The 15,770-nt window shown below is 37.8% G+C and overlaps 1 protein-coding gene across 3 annotated transcripts in view; it reads left to right on the forward strand.

Moving 5' to 3' along the window:
* The window catches only part of kirrel3b (kirre like nephrin family adhesion molecule 3b), a 226,076-nt gene extending 210,624 nt beyond the window's left edge, over positions 1 to 15,452 (forward strand). Inside the window, exons 10-16 of one of the 3 annotated variants that reach the window (XM_063004908.1) lie at positions 260 to 360; positions 3,568 to 3,778; positions 7,434 to 7,565; positions 9,091 to 9,174; positions 10,528 to 10,637; positions 12,002 to 12,088; positions 14,513 to 15,452. In XM_063004908.1, coding sequence (XP_062860978.1) covers positions 260 to 360; positions 3,568 to 3,778; positions 7,434 to 7,565; positions 9,091 to 9,174; positions 10,528 to 10,637; positions 12,002 to 12,088; positions 14,513 to 14,965 — 1,178 coding nt within the window. In that variant the 3' untranslated portion in view covers positions 14,966 to 15,452. The remainder of the gene's footprint in view (positions 1 to 259; positions 361 to 3,567; positions 3,779 to 7,433; positions 7,566 to 9,090; positions 9,175 to 10,527; positions 10,638 to 12,001; positions 12,089 to 14,512) is intronic. The other 2 variants (XM_063004909.1, XM_063004910.1) reach the window with 2 other exon arrangements.
* Positions 15,453 to 15,770: the final 318 nt, after the last annotated feature.

Below are 15,770 nucleotides of genomic sequence, written 5' to 3' on the forward strand. Positions count from 1 at the left end.
TTACTGAGAAGCTTCTCACAAGACTTTGAACAGGCACAAATTCCAATAAACCGATGGGAATGCAGGCCAGTTCTTTAAAAAGCACCAAGGTTCCAAAAACCTGAATGGAACCTGGTTCAAGAGTTCTTTCGGTTGAAATGGGCTATGCGTAAAAGTTGGAAAAGCCGGGTTTTGTTTCTGTATGTCTCTTGACCAGTGTGTGTGTGTGTGTGTGTGTGTGCGTGTGTGTGCGTGCGTGTGTGTGTGTGTGTGTGTTCAGGACCTCCAACAATCTCCAGTACCCAAACACACCAGGCTCCTCATGGAGAGAAGGGCCAGATCAAGTGTTTTATCCGCAGCACCCCTCCGCCAGATAGAATCGTAAGTATTATTATTATTATTATTATTATTATTATTATTATTATTACTGTTATATTTTATTATTATTATTACTGTTATATTTTATTATTATTATTATTATTATTATTATTATTACTGTTATATTTTATTATTATTATTATTATTATTACTGTTATATTTTATTATTATTATTATTATTATTATTATTATTACTGTTATATTTTATTATTATTATTATTATTATTATTATTACTGTTATATTTTATTATTATTATTATTATTATTGTTATTATTGTAATTATTATTATTATTATTTTTTTTTTATTACTACTGTTATTGTTTGTTTTTATTTTATTATTATTAATATTACTTTTATATTTTATTATTATTATTATTATTATTATTATTATTACTGTTATTATATTATTATTATTATCATTATTGCTGTTATTATTAATATTATTATTACTGTTATTATTATTATTATTATTATTACTGTTATTATTATGTTATTATTATTATATTATTATTATTATTATTATTATTTTATTGTTATAATTATTATTTTCTTCCTCTGTCTCATTCGAATATTTTGCTAATTGTTGTTTATATTTTCCTAAAAAACATGTGTGTGTGATTATTAACCCTTTAGTCTGATTTCTAGTTATTATTTACGTAGTTTTTTTTCCTCTTCACTAAACCTCACATGTCAGTTTATGATTTCGGGAGAACAGCGGTGGGTGGACCCTGTCACTCCGAGACTCCTTTAAGACTTCATTAGCTTCAGCAGGCGTACTCGGATAACGCGCGACGCACTAATGACTTACAATTCTCCTAATAAATGAAATTGCGTCCTAAATCATCTGTTACCCCGGCGCGGGCGAGCGAGTGGGTATTAAGCGATGCAGTCTGATGCTCTTAAATTCTTTTCTAATGCTTGTTTATGCTCAGTTAGCGCACGTTCCATTAAGATTTATGACTCTAGGATAAACAGCCTCCTCTCAAGGCCAATTTTGATTCATTAGTTACTCTAAGTAGGGCTTTACTTTTTCTCTCTCTCTCTCCCTCTCTCTGCGTATGTGGATTTATAGACGTGTACTTACAGCCAGCTTTACAATTACCAGCACTCACTTAAAGTGTGTAAAGATAATAAATAATAATAAAAAAAAAAAAAAAAAAAAAGGGAAATTAATTCATCAAACTACTAAGTGCGGTTTATCAAATGGGGTTGTACAGTGTATGCTATTATTATTATTATTATTATTATTACTGTTATTATTATTATTACTGTTATTATTATTATTATTTTATTATTATTGTATTATTATTATTTTATTATTATTATTACTGTTATTATTATTATTATTATTATTACATTGTTATTATTATACTATTATCATTATTACGTTATTATTATTATTTTTATTATTATTAGTAGTATTATTTATTATATAAATATTATATACGTAAATATAAATAAATATTATATAATTTATTTTATTTTGCATTTTTGCATTTTCCCATTTTTTTCCAAAGATATGATATATTTATTCATTTATTATTATTTATTTTTTAAATTATTATTATTTATTTATTTTTTATGTAGATTTTGTATTTTTTAGTATTTGTTTTCGTTAAGGGTGGCACGGTGGCTCGGTGGGTAGCACTGTCACCTCACAGCAAGAAGGTCCTGAGTTCGATCCCCAGGTGGGGCGGTCCAGGTCCTTTCTGTGCAGAGTTTGCATGTTCTCCCCGTGTCTGCGTGGGTTTCCTCCGGGAGCTCCGGTTTCCTCCCACAGTCCAAAAACATGCAGTCAGGTTAACTGGAGACATTGAATTGCCCTGTAGGTGAATGTGTGTGTGTGTATGTGTGTGTGTCTGCCCTGTGATGGACTGGCGCCCCGTCCAGGGTGTTACTGTGTGCCTTGCGCCCATTGAAAAGCTGGGATAGGCTCCAGCACCCCCCCCCCCCCCCCCCCCCCCACGACCCTGATTGGATAAGCGGTTAAGAAAGTGAGTGAGTGAGTGAGTGAGTTAAGGATCCTGCAGTTGGGTTCACATCCTACAGCCTCCCAGGTACAGGGATTCATCTGATGCTCGTTGGATTCTAAATAGGATACAAGGATATAAGACACACTTTTGGCCTTAATAAAGAAGAACACCTTTATATGTCATATATACATTACACGTGTACGGTACTACGAAATCTCAGCTTGTTTGGAAGCTGGGTTCAGACAGAGCTAAGGGCCTTGCTTAAGGGCCCAACAGGGACTGGAACAAAGCTCTACCCACTATAAGCTATCACTGTCCTCAGTGTGTGTGTAATGTGTGTGTGGGTTTGCACCTAAAATGTTGATCCACGGACCTGCGTGTTTTAAAAGGGGTTAATATTAAACTGTATGTGATGATAACGATGTTTATAGGTTCTATTGTTTCCTCTTCTTTCATCCTCCTTGCATCATGCAGCCCAGATTAATTTCTCAAAGCTTGTCCAGACTAATCAATACCTGAAATGTGTTTTTCATAACAAACTCCGTGTTTTTATCCCTTAAGCAAAGTTCCACACACTGTTTACTATTTTTAATATTGAGACCATATTTATCTTCCATCTACTTTCACACTCATTGACATTTCTTCTTTTTTAAACCAATTATAAATAATAATAAAAAAATATATATCATCATATCCTGACAATAAAACAGCTCATAAATATAGAAGCATTTATGGTATCTACAAGTGAGCTAGGTTCTAATAAGACATGAGACTCATAAGGCAGATTATTTAGACGCTATACTTAGACAGAGATCACAGCAGCTAACGTCTCCCTCGGTGTACCGAAAACGCTTAAACTGTCCCTGACGCCCTCATATAATTACACCTTTATACATAATATTTATACAAATTATTATTTTATTATTCTGTTATTGTTATTATTTTTTATTATTATTTTTATAAATATTATTATTATTATAAATATTGTTATTATTATTATTTTTATTATTATTACTTTTTTTAAATTATTATTATTGTTATTATTATTATTACTATTTTTATTATTTTGTCATTATTATTATTATTTTTATTATTATTATTATTATTATTATTATTATTATTATAAATATTATTATTATTATATAAATTGGTTTGATCCTCACCCTTGACATTTGTCCGGAGGTACATTGCTCTGTTACAAACATTATTTATTTTTATTCCTGTGTCCCGTCTCAGGCCTGGTCCTGGAAGGAGACGGTGCTGGAGTCGGGGACGTCCGGCCGCTACACGGTGGAGACCGTGAGCACCGAGGACGGCGTCCTGTCCACCCTGACCATGAGCAACATCGTCCCCGCCGACTTCCAGACCATCTACAACTGCACGGCCTGGAACAGCTTCGGCTCGGACACGGAAATCATTCGACTCAAGGAACAAGGTGGGAGCCAAGGTTCGCCACGTTCCAGCTTCTCTTTATCCATGCGTCAGGGCTGTCAGGCTAGTTCTGCTAGCATAGCCTTTAGCTTAGACTTGTGTTGTTTATGTGTAAGACTATTTACAAGGTTAGCATTTGTCCAAAAAAAAAAAAGATAGAATAGTCTTTCTTTAATGTTCTCCCTTCCTCATTTGACCAGAACATTTAAGCAACAATTTAAAATAATCAAGAATTGCTTGAAAATGATCAAATAATATGTTTATTCAAGCATGTTTTAAAGGTTTTAAAGTTTTATTATTATTATTATTATTATTATTATTATTTATGTATTTATGTATTTATTTATTTATTATTTATTTTTATTTTTTAATTATTAATTTAAATTTTTTTTAATTATTATACACTAACAGTTGTTGATAATAATAAACTTTGGAATAAGTAACTAATTAACTAATCAAATAAATAAATAAATAATTTATGATAATAATAGCATTATTATTATGATTATGATTATTACTATTAATATTATTATTATTAATAATAATAATAACAATAATAATAATAATAATAATAAAATGAATAATAATAATAATAATAATAATAAAAGGATTAATAATAATAATAATATCAATAATAATAATAATAATAATAGTAATAATCATAATAATAATAATAAAAGGAAAAATGTTGTTATAATTGTGGCAACTGCTCAGGCCACCAATCAATTTTTATAATCAAAGGCTTAATTACACTTAATTTAAAGTGAAAATAGACAAAAAATAGTGTTTACTGACAAGAAATTGAATGACATTGTTAGTAAAGAGAAATAAATAAATAAAAAGATAAACCAGAACCCTAAGTTTGATTCTCACTTTACATCACTGTCTGAGTTTATATTTGCAAACAAAGCCGTTTAACATGAAAAGATAAATTATTAATAACTCATTTGATAAATTGCTGGTAGTTTAAAGTGGAAGTTGTTCTGAGAATGATTAGTGGTGCTCAGTTTATTAAATTCATTCATCTTCCCCAGACTATTAATTTATTCTCTATTTTATAATGAATTAGTTTCAGGTTCTCGTCTGCTGTTCCACTTTTCATTTATCATCAGATTGTGTTGGTTCTGCTCGAGCTCATTTTCTGTCTCTGGCTTTGTTTACGTCCAGCGCTGAAATAAGTCGAGCGTTAGTTTTACTTACGACTGATTTAATTCTGGGTAAAAAATGCTCCTGTTTCAGCTCACTGAGCTTTAAATGAAAATAGATGTTTTATATTAGTCAGACGTTTAATCCAGGCTGATTGTGGTGGAGCGTGACGCTGGGTAACTCTGTTAGGGGCTTTATTTTTGTTTTAAAGTGATAGGGTGTAATTATAGTGTGTAGAGGTGTGTGTGTGTGTGTGTGTGTGTGTGTGTACTTTGCTCTTGATTACTGAATCACTGCATCAGTGTTTTGTGAGAGAGGGAATCTAATGCAGTCAATTTCAGATATTTTTTTCATCTTTTTACATTAATTATTTATAAAATGTGGCCTGATATTTAACTGTCACAAAAATAAATAAATAAATAAATAAGTAAATACATTAATTAATAAATAAATAAAAAGTAATAGTGTAATAAATAAATAAATACATACATAAAAAGTAATAATGTAATAAAGTAATAAATAAATAAATAAAAAGTAATAATGTAATGAAGTAATAAATAAATTAATTAATTAATAAATAAATAAATAAAAAGTAATAATGTAATGAAGTAATAAATAAATAAATAAATAAATAAATAAATAAATAAATAAATAAATAAATAAATAAATAAAAAGTAATAATGTAATGAAGTAATAAGGTACAGTAATAAATAAATAAATACATAAATACATAAATAGTAATAATGTAATAAAGTAATAAGGTACAGTAATAAATAAATAAATAAATAAATAAATAAATAAATAAATAAATAAATAAAAAGTAATAATGTAATAAAGTAATAAGGTACAGTAATAAATAAATAAATAAATAAAAAGTAATATATTAATAAAGTAATAAGGTACAGTAATAAATAAATAAATAAAATAAATACAGAAATAGAAAGTCTTATTTCATTTACATTTTTTAAAGCTGTAAAATGCACTAAAAATTATAAAATAAAGTATAAAAATTAGATAATAAATATAATACATTTATTTCAAATAAAATACATTAAATAGGCGCCCAGATGGCTCAGCGGGATATTCCGCTTGCACACCAACACCAAGTTTCTGAACTCCCCGGTTTAAAACTCGGAGTTGCCTCCGGTCGGCTGGGCGCCATCTGGCGGGCATAATTGGCAGTGCCTGCAGCAGATACTGATTGGCCACCGTATCTGCAGGGTGGGGGCCGGACTATGTGTGGGTGGATCTTCATACGCTGTGTAAGGACCCTGATTGGTGGAAGAGACGCCTGTGCAGAGTGCAGGGGCGTGAATAGGAGGGCTGTACACGTGTCGGAGGAGGCGTGTGCAGAGACGTGCTCTCCTCGGATGCAATCGGGTATCTCTCAGCAGCGGAAGACAAAATTGAGTCGCTAAATTGGGAGGAAAATGGGGAGAAAATGCATTAAAAATGTATGTTAAATAAAGGCGTTTCATCCCTAAATCTCTTCTAAATATATAAACAGCTTTTAGGACATTTCACAGAATCTATATATAATAACAAATAATTATATTTATATTTTAGTGTCAGTGCAAAAAAAAAAACTATGATGCTCCCTCCACCATGCTTCATAGTTAGGATAAAATTCTGGTTTTGACTTTTATCTTTGATGATTATACTGTGCATTTGTAGTGTTTTAGTGCATTATGCTGTGCAAATTTATTTGATTTGTTTTGCAATATTTATTTATTTATTTAATTATTTATTTATTTATTTTGTTTATTTATTTATGTTCTCCCAACATTTCTGATGTATATAAACAGGCCTTTTTAGGACATTTCAGTGTCATTGCAAACATTGATAGTAGCTTCAAACTGTGATGCTCCCTCCATCATTCTTTACAGTTAGAAGTTACATTGTGCCTTTTTGTAGTTAAAAACATTGACTATTGGTTAACTTTGTTCCAGCTGGATCTATGTGAGCTTTTTTAATGCTTCTAGAGAACATTCAGAGACGTTACGAGCAGATCATTTGCTGTTAACCTTGTCTTCGTACGGTATATTTAGCAATGTGCTCTTGGTGTAACCCTGAGACTCCCAGTGGGTTTTCAAGTCTAGTTTTTAACCCACCCTTTAATTAAGTGAAATTTCACTACACGGTCGCCGCCTTAATGTTATAATCACACCTCTGTTGTCTGGCTGACGGCCTGTCAACACCAAGAAGTAATAATTAATAAAATCCTGATTCACCAACCTGCTCGAGTTTTAATCGAAGCTGTGAAAAAGAGAAGAACCGCCGCGTAACATCATCCAAAACTTAATCAAGTGCTGATGCCGCCCGTATGCCAGCGCTCGCACCCACCGTTTGAAGGTGTAAATTGCCCTGTTGGTCGTTTGGAGCAGTAATCTTGGAATCAGGAGCTGGTTGAAATCACACAGCAGTGTTCCGCCATGATTCCACGTTGTTTATGAGTAATTGCTGTTCTGGTCGAGCTGTGATTATTTGTGAAAGTGACTTGGCTTGTCCATGCTGTGTTATTGTAGGCGGCTATGCTTTGTTGTCTGCAGAGTCTCTGCCCATGGCCGTGATCATCGGCGTGGCGGTGGGGGCCTTCGTCGCCTTCATCGTCCTCATCGGCACCATCGGAGCCTTCTGCTGCACCCGCTCTCAGAGAAGTATGTTTTATTTATTTATTTATTATAAAGTAAATATTGTATTATTTATAGTGTTAGAAAGATAGAACAGTGTGTTTGGGTCCATCTCATCTCACACATCCCTTCAGCCCAGTAGCTGCACAGACACGATCATTTCTTTATTCATCTTTCAACCACCACCCCATATCCACCCCAATTTAGACCATCAGAGCGCCCATTTGCCCGAGTTTGAATCACAGCTTTGCTACCGGTCGACTGGGCGCCCCCTAGTGGGCACAATTGGCATCGCCTGCAGGAAGGAAGGAAGCCCTAGCCCACGTTCTCTTTGTTGTATTTAACAGTATACCCCAGTAGTACAGTAGGTTGTGAGGTTGAATCTTACAGCTCATGAGTCCAGAGCTCAAACCCAGGTTATAAGGGCGCAGCTATCTGTGTTACACCCACTGTTTTTGATTGTGCCACCAACAGTAGATCTTTGTTATCAATGAATACTAAAGTACTGATGCTGTCTGAACTTTTCTGGAGCAGACGTACACTCGGGCTGTGTCCCAAACCACCGTACTGCATTAAATAGTCTGTCAAATTAGTCGCCTTGACCTTCTTTAACTGCTGTTTTTCTTTCCACCTAAAAACAAATTAAATAAATAAATAAAATAATAATAATGAATTAAAAATAATAATAAACTCAATTAAAACATTAAAATTAAATAAAAACATTTATTAAAAAATAATAAAAAATAAGCCGCTCAGGTGACGCAGCGGTAAAAACACGCTAGCACACCAGAGCCGGACTCACCTCATAACTGGTGCAATTACGACCTCTGCTGGCTGATTGATGGCGCCTGCATAGAGACGAGGAATAATGCTGATCAGGGTGTGGCTCACCGTGCACAAAGCTGATCCGCTTATAAACTCGCCTCGTGCAGGTAAAACGCTAAAAATCTGGAGAAAAAAAAGAGAGAAAATGCGTAAAAAAAATAAATAAATAAATAAATAACAATAAAATAATAAATAAAATAATAATAATAATTAATAATAATTAACGATAATAACAACAATAATAATACATAAATAATTATTATTATTAATAATAATAATAATAATAATAATTATGATATTATTGAAGCAATCACACACATCCTACATTCCAGAACACAAACTTCCATTCTAAATAACAGGTCAAACATTTTCCCTGTCAGGTGAGGCATGTTCACATCCTACAGAAACTTACTGGGAGCATTTCTACATTAATGAGTGACACAAATTCCCATAGTGTCCATGAACAATTGACATTCTGATCATTTTACCATCCCTCAGTCTGTCTGACTCTCCATTTTCATCCTTGTATTTAAACTATTGATTATTATTTTATGTATTTATAAATATATGAAATGCATTACTGTTCCATCCTCATGAATCAAACCCCGACCACTCAGCCATGCGTGGATGCAGTTTAGAGTCAGATCTAGCAGTGCTGCATGCTTGCAGTAGGTGTGTTGTGGGAGGCGTTTGCTGGCCATCAGCATGTTGTTGTTGTATACCGCAGAAGACGCTCACCTGGTCATGCCCTCCCTACCCACCTCCATCTGTGCTCAGCAGAGAGAACTTGCAAGCAAAATTAAGAGCGAAAGTAAGGAAACGTTGTTTTAACGTTACTGATTAACACCATTAAACACTGCGCTGCTGAAGTGCATCTGGACTGTGTGCTGCTCTGTAGTTACTAACTGACAGTTTGAGCTTTAGGATGTTAAATTACTGTGATTGCAACTGAATTAATTAAACTTGCATGATTGATAACACTAGTTCATAAGCATGTTATAACAATGTCATTACTGATTGTACAAAATAAAAGCATTAATTAATTTTATACAGCGTTTAGCAGACGTTTTTATCCAGAGCGACTGTGACAGTACACTATCAAAGCAATTGTCTTTTAAGGGCCTTGCTCAAGGGCCCAACAGTGGCAACCTAGCAGTGGTGGGGCTTGAACCAGCGACCTTTGGATTACTGGTCCAGTACCTTAACCACTAGGCCACAACTGTCCACATACAACATCATAAAACCACTAGGCAATTGTAGCATAGTGGTTAAGGTCCTGGACTAGTAATCCAAAGGTCGCTGGTTCAAATCCCACCACCAGTGCCACTGTTGGGCCCTTGAGCAAGGCCCTTAACCCTCAATTGCTTAGACAATATACTGTCACAGTACTCGCTAAATCGCTTTGGATAAAAGTGTCTGCTAAATGCCAAAAATGTAAATGTAAAACATTCAGAAGGTGGATTGGCTGCTTTGTGATGTCTGTAGGGTTGTGTCGGAAAACCTAGTGACCTCTCCACATAGATGCATTTTACGCCTCGAGAAGAGGGCGTGTCTAAATTCTTATATCCATTAAAATGCTTCTACTGAGGCGCTGAAGGCAATCCCAGCATTCAGTGCGGCACGACTCTTCTCACACGCTGGACGAATTTGGAGCAACCAACGGAGTTCCTATCAAATGTAAACAAATTCTCAACTGTGTTAGCTTATTAAGCTTAATCAGCGTAATCTCTGTCTAAGTAGAGCGTCTAAATAATCTGCCTTATGAGCTCCATGTCACATTAGAATCTCTCTACTGAGGCGATAACTGTAGATTATTTTGTTGGATTATTTAACAGCGCTTTGTGACTGGACTGAGATGCTGAGATAAGCAGTTTTTGGTGATTTTTTTACTTTTATTCCATCACAGTTTAAAATAAGAGACTTCTGAATGACTGACGTGTGCAAAAATTGTCATTTCAACTTAAAATACCTTAATTAGAATTAAACGTGACATGACAGTGTTAAATAACTACACATACTCCGTCCTGACGACTGTTATAACATGTTTATTACACGTTTATATGACTATAAAGATACATGCTTTACTAAATATTATTACTAGCATTTGTGATTGATTTAATCGTATATTTATTACCTTTACGTATATTTATTTCTGATCTGTCAGACCTCAAAGGTGTCGTGTCGACCAAGAACGACATCCGGGTGGAGATCGTACACAAAGATCACAACGCCGCTCGTGAAAACGAGGACCACGCCGCCATGAAGCAGCTGATGGTAAGCTTCTTGTTTAGATTCAATTCTTTATCCGTACTAGGTCATTACACCCACACCTCCAAATAAAATAAAATAATAAATAAATAAACACAAGGCGAAGGCACCAGCTCATTACGCCTTCCCCGTCACGTCCTCACATAATGAATGCACAAAGTTGCATAACGACCGATCACCGCCCATCGCATAACAATGGAACCGGTGATTAGGTCCATATGCAAATCACAATGAGCATTAATTACAGTGGTCATGTGAGCCTTTCACATATGATTGGGGTAAAGCTCCTATTACGGCGTTGTATGATGGTGAGAGATGTACTCTCAGGCCCCCTCCCCGGTTCAGGGATGGTCGTTCCCTCTTCACATGACTCCTCGTTCAAACCAGCGTTCCTCCTTGTCAAGGATCTGCACATCGACATCATTAAATAAGTGGTCGCTGGCTTAGAGGCCAGTGTAAACCGCGGAGTCCTGGCCAGAAGACGTCGATCTTCTATGCTGGACCATCCGTTTCGCCAGTGGCTGTTTAGTTTCCCCGATGTACAGTTCCTGGCAATCCTCCCGGCACCTAACGGCATACACTACGTTACTCTGTTTGTGTTGAGGGACCCGGTCCTTAGGGTGAACTCATTTCTGGCGTGGCGTAGCGTGTTTTGGGTGTTTAGAGAATCGGTCGTGATGCAAATCGGCTGCATATAAGGTCGGGGTATCCACCACCAGCTCAGACTGAAGACGTCACTTGGATTGAGTGGCGAAACGTTTCTCTACAACTAACTTGTGTCCAGATGAACTGATTCAACTTTGTGGATATGTGTACCTGGATTACTGAGCATGCATCAAGAGACACATAATAAATGCTAATCATCTCCACCTAAACACGAATAATGTTCAACCATGAATAATGCGCAGTGTACGCGAGGGTCCCGATGGCCTCCGACCCCGTATTTAGCCTCCGTCGCGCCTCCCGCCAAGAATACGGGTGAAAAATCTCGACGCACCCACAGAGATTCACTCCAGCGATGGAGTGTCCGGGCTGCGCCTCCTGAAGAACGCTGTCAAAACGCAGAGCGGCTCCTTCTTTTAAGATTTCACTCAGTGTCCTGAACTCCCACGAGGCCCCGCGTACTGCGCCAGGATTCGGCTCACAGCTCGGGACGTGATTATGCCCAGGGCCAAGTGACACACGACACCCTGACAACTCCTGCTAATGAGATGAAAAATATTCAAGAATAAAAATCTGACACCGCTTAATTTAGAGTTCATCATTAAGCTGGTTGACGCTCAGAATGTGCCAACAGTGGGAACTCGGGGACTATTTTAAATTAAATACGGCTGATTTTTGTATTTTTTATGTGTTTTATTTTTGCTCAGATTGAACGAGGAGAATTCCAGCAGGAATCTGTACTGAAGCAGCTTGAGGTTCTGCAGGAGGAGGAAAAAGAATATCAGCACATTAAGGTGAGTATCACTGGGTGTTAATTGTGTTTGTAGGTTTGTGTGTGTGTGTGCGTCCCCCAATATGGACATTTTGCGTAATGTTAGAATCTACCAGTGTTCCCATCAGTTGTTAATATGACAATATATATATATATATATACCGATCAGCCATAACATTAAAACCACCTCCTTGTTTCCACACTCACTGTCCATTTTTTCAGCTCCACTTACCATACAGAAGCACTTTGTAGTTGTACAATTACTGACTGTAGTCCATCTGTTTCTCTGCATGCTTTGTTACCCCCTTTCACCCTGTTCTTCAATGGTCAGGACCCCCACAGGACCACCACAGAGCAGGTATTATTTGGGTGGTGGATCATTCTCAGCACTGCAGTGACACTGACATGGTGGTGGTGTGTTAGTGTGTGTTGTGCTGGTATAAGTGGAGTTTTTAAATACCGTGTCCACTCACTGTCCACTCTATTAGACACTCCTACCTAGTTGGTCCACCTTGTAGATGTAAAGTCAGAGACGATCGCTCATCTATTGCTGCTGTTTGAGTCATCATCTAGACCTTCATCAGTGGTCACAGGACGCTGCCCACGGGGCGCTGTTGGCTGGATATTCTTGGTTGGTGGACTATTCTCAGTCCAGCAGTGACGGTGAGGTGTTTAATAACTCCCGCAGCGCTGCTGTGTGTGATCCACTCATACCAGCACAACACACACTAACACACCACCACCATGTCAGTGTCACTGCAGTGCTGAGAATCATCCACCACCTAAATAATACCTGCTCTGTGGGGGTCCTGTGGGGGGTAACAAAGCATGCATACTAAACCAAATACTGTTATCATGGATAAATTATTATTATTTTTATTTTATTATTATTATAACATTTATCTATGAGTGTTTTATGACATGATCTGGTCTGTCTGTGTGAGACTTAAAGATTAAATATATGAAATAATAATATACAGTAAAAGAAGTTTAGCAGTCAGACTTCAGTGTGTCAGGATGAATGTGGTCAGTACGTGATTACTCACTGGAGATGTCTTTCCTGAACTGGAACTTCTTACATTACCAGTCATACTTTTTATTTTACTGGAATTTATGAAGCTAGTAAAAAGCTCATTGGGATTGATGGTGTGTGACTGGAGCTGACTGAGTGCCTTCATTATATAATGATAGTCCATAAAGCGCCGTCCTTATCCCGGCTTTAAATCTGTCCCTGTCGTAAATCGGAGCTTAAACACACTGAATATATATACTGCGCTGTAGATTAAATATGACTTTCCTTTTATATATTTATAGAAAATATAGAATTCAGACAGATTCGATGCCGTATTTGCTGATAAGGAATGTCGAGAGCCTCTCTGTCAACACGTCCTTTATTTACCGCTTGTGTACGTTCCGCAAAATCGTCACAAATCCCGGCGGCTGCTGTTCCGCCGCTTTACGAATCCCCCAGGGTTGTACCACCGTGTGTGGACATGCATAGCTGATCAAAGGAGATACAGTACATCACAAAAACGCTCCCTCACACCCCGTCCCATCGGCGTCTGATAAATCCTGAACATCGGGGAGTGATTACTCCATCTTCCCACGAGCCCGTCCCTTGATGTGCATGCTCAGCATCTTCTACCACGCGGCACAGCCGGCTGGCACCTTAGCAACCATGCCCACATCACAGCCCAGAGTTCCACGTTTCCTCGACTGTACCTTTTCAAGCTTCATTTGGATAGAAACCATTTGGAGGACGCTTATATATATTACAAAAAATAATAATATGTCTTCCTTATTAGGGCGTCTAGGTGGTTCTAAGGTGCTTGCAAACTCAACTTTCGACCTCAGCAGATCCACTGACCTGGTCTGGACACCTTAGAGCTTAGCATGTCTCTCTGTCTGCGATTTGGCTCTTTGTTTTAGCTTGTTGGCCGTCCCATTCCAAACCCATTGACAAAATGGGTTTCTTTCTTTTGTGGCTATAACAGTCTCCCTCTTTTAGGTAGGCTTTCCACAAGATTCGGAATGTCAGTGGGAATTTGTGCCCATAAACAAGCTCTTGCTAGCAGTAGATGATCCAATTTATTACTTCAGGATTTCATTTGGTTACAGTTAGGGCTCTGTGCAGGCTGATGTGCCATATATGTTTACTTAACTGTAGCCTAGCGGTTAAGGTACTGGACTAGTAATCAGAAGGTCACTGGTTCAAGCCCCACCACTGCTAGGTTGCTGCTGTTGGGCCCTTGAGCAAGGTCCTTAACACTCAATTGCTCATACTGTATGCTGTCCCGGTACTGTAAGTCGCTTTGAATAAAAGCGTCTGCTAAATACCGAAAATCTAAATGCTAATTACAGGTATACAATTACTGACTGTATTCTAAATGATAATATAGTACATGAAACAAAGGTCACATAAAAATATTTCTTGTTTTCCATCAAGGATCCCACCAACGGCTACTACAGCGTGAACACCTTCAAGGAGCACCACGGCACCCCCACTATCACCCTAGCTAACGCCCACAACACCACCGAAATGCGTCGCGAGACCTCCACCGGCAAACAGCGTGTTCCCACGGGCATGTCGTTCACCAACATCTACTCCACCATCGGCGGCGCGCCCAACCCGCGCCTGTACGAGTACGGCGGGCGCTTCGTGCTGGGCACGGGCAGCAGTTCCATCGAGCTGTGCGAGCGCGAGCTCCAGCAGCGCGCCTCGCTCAGCGACTCGGGCTCCTTCATGGACACGCAGTGCGACAGCAGCGCCAGCAGCTACGCGCACTACGACAAGGACAGCAAGGCCTCGGCGTCGTCCTCGTCGCACCACTCGCAGTCGTCCTCGCAGAACTCGGACCTGACGAGACCCCTGCAGAAGCGCATGCAGACGCACGTGTGACGTCAGCGAGAGGATCCGGCGCACACGCTTTGTTCTGCGCGTTACTGATGCCCCGTTACTGACCGTTCCTAAGATCATAAAGTATCACACTGTTTGGTCTGAATTGACGAGTGGTACCTTTATGTACAGCTTAGCCAAAGCAGGATGAATTCCTAATGGAAAACATAGCAAAATGCACTGAAAGTGGGACTAGAACTCATAAAATACTCTGATGAGCAGAAAGAGGGAAGGAACATAAACCTAGCAGTTAAAGTACACAGATTAGAACGTTTTAGGCTGCATCAGAACGATGACGTTGGATTATTTTGCCTGCTCATGCATCCTTGTACAGCCAAGCTGTCTGCTTCACTTGTTTTGACATATCCAGCTCCTAAAACAAGTACATCTGGATCGCGGCCCTTCTGGAAGCCACAATACCTGCCACAGTATAGACTCACGCATCGAGTGTGGTTGAAAATCTGTACATTTTATTATTACCTTTCTACTGATCGGATTAATCATCGTCTTTGTGGTTGTTTTGCCCCCTTCCGTCCCTCGCAGACCTTACTATGGACACGTCTGCTTTTTCTACTTCCTTCTTGACTCAAAATGCACAGACGTTTCCGCCAATCGAGCGACTTTTAGTAAAATTAATATCGCTTTTGAGCTCGTTCGGGACGTTGTTCTGCTTCCGTTCACCACACGCGCTAATCATTCCCGCGGCTTTTAAGTCTTAGAACCGAGTCACATTGTTTACACTGAAACGGGCCGACGCCCGGGAGACGAGCGGTGAATCCGAGGCGGACGGACAGACAGACGGACAGAA

This window comes from Trichomycterus rosablanca, chromosome 11 (genome assembly GCF_030014385.1).
Source record: "Trichomycterus rosablanca isolate fTriRos1 chromosome 11, fTriRos1.hap1, whole genome shotgun sequence".
Lineage (NCBI taxonomy): Eukaryota > Metazoa > Chordata > Actinopteri > Siluriformes > Trichomycteridae > Trichomycterus > Trichomycterus rosablanca.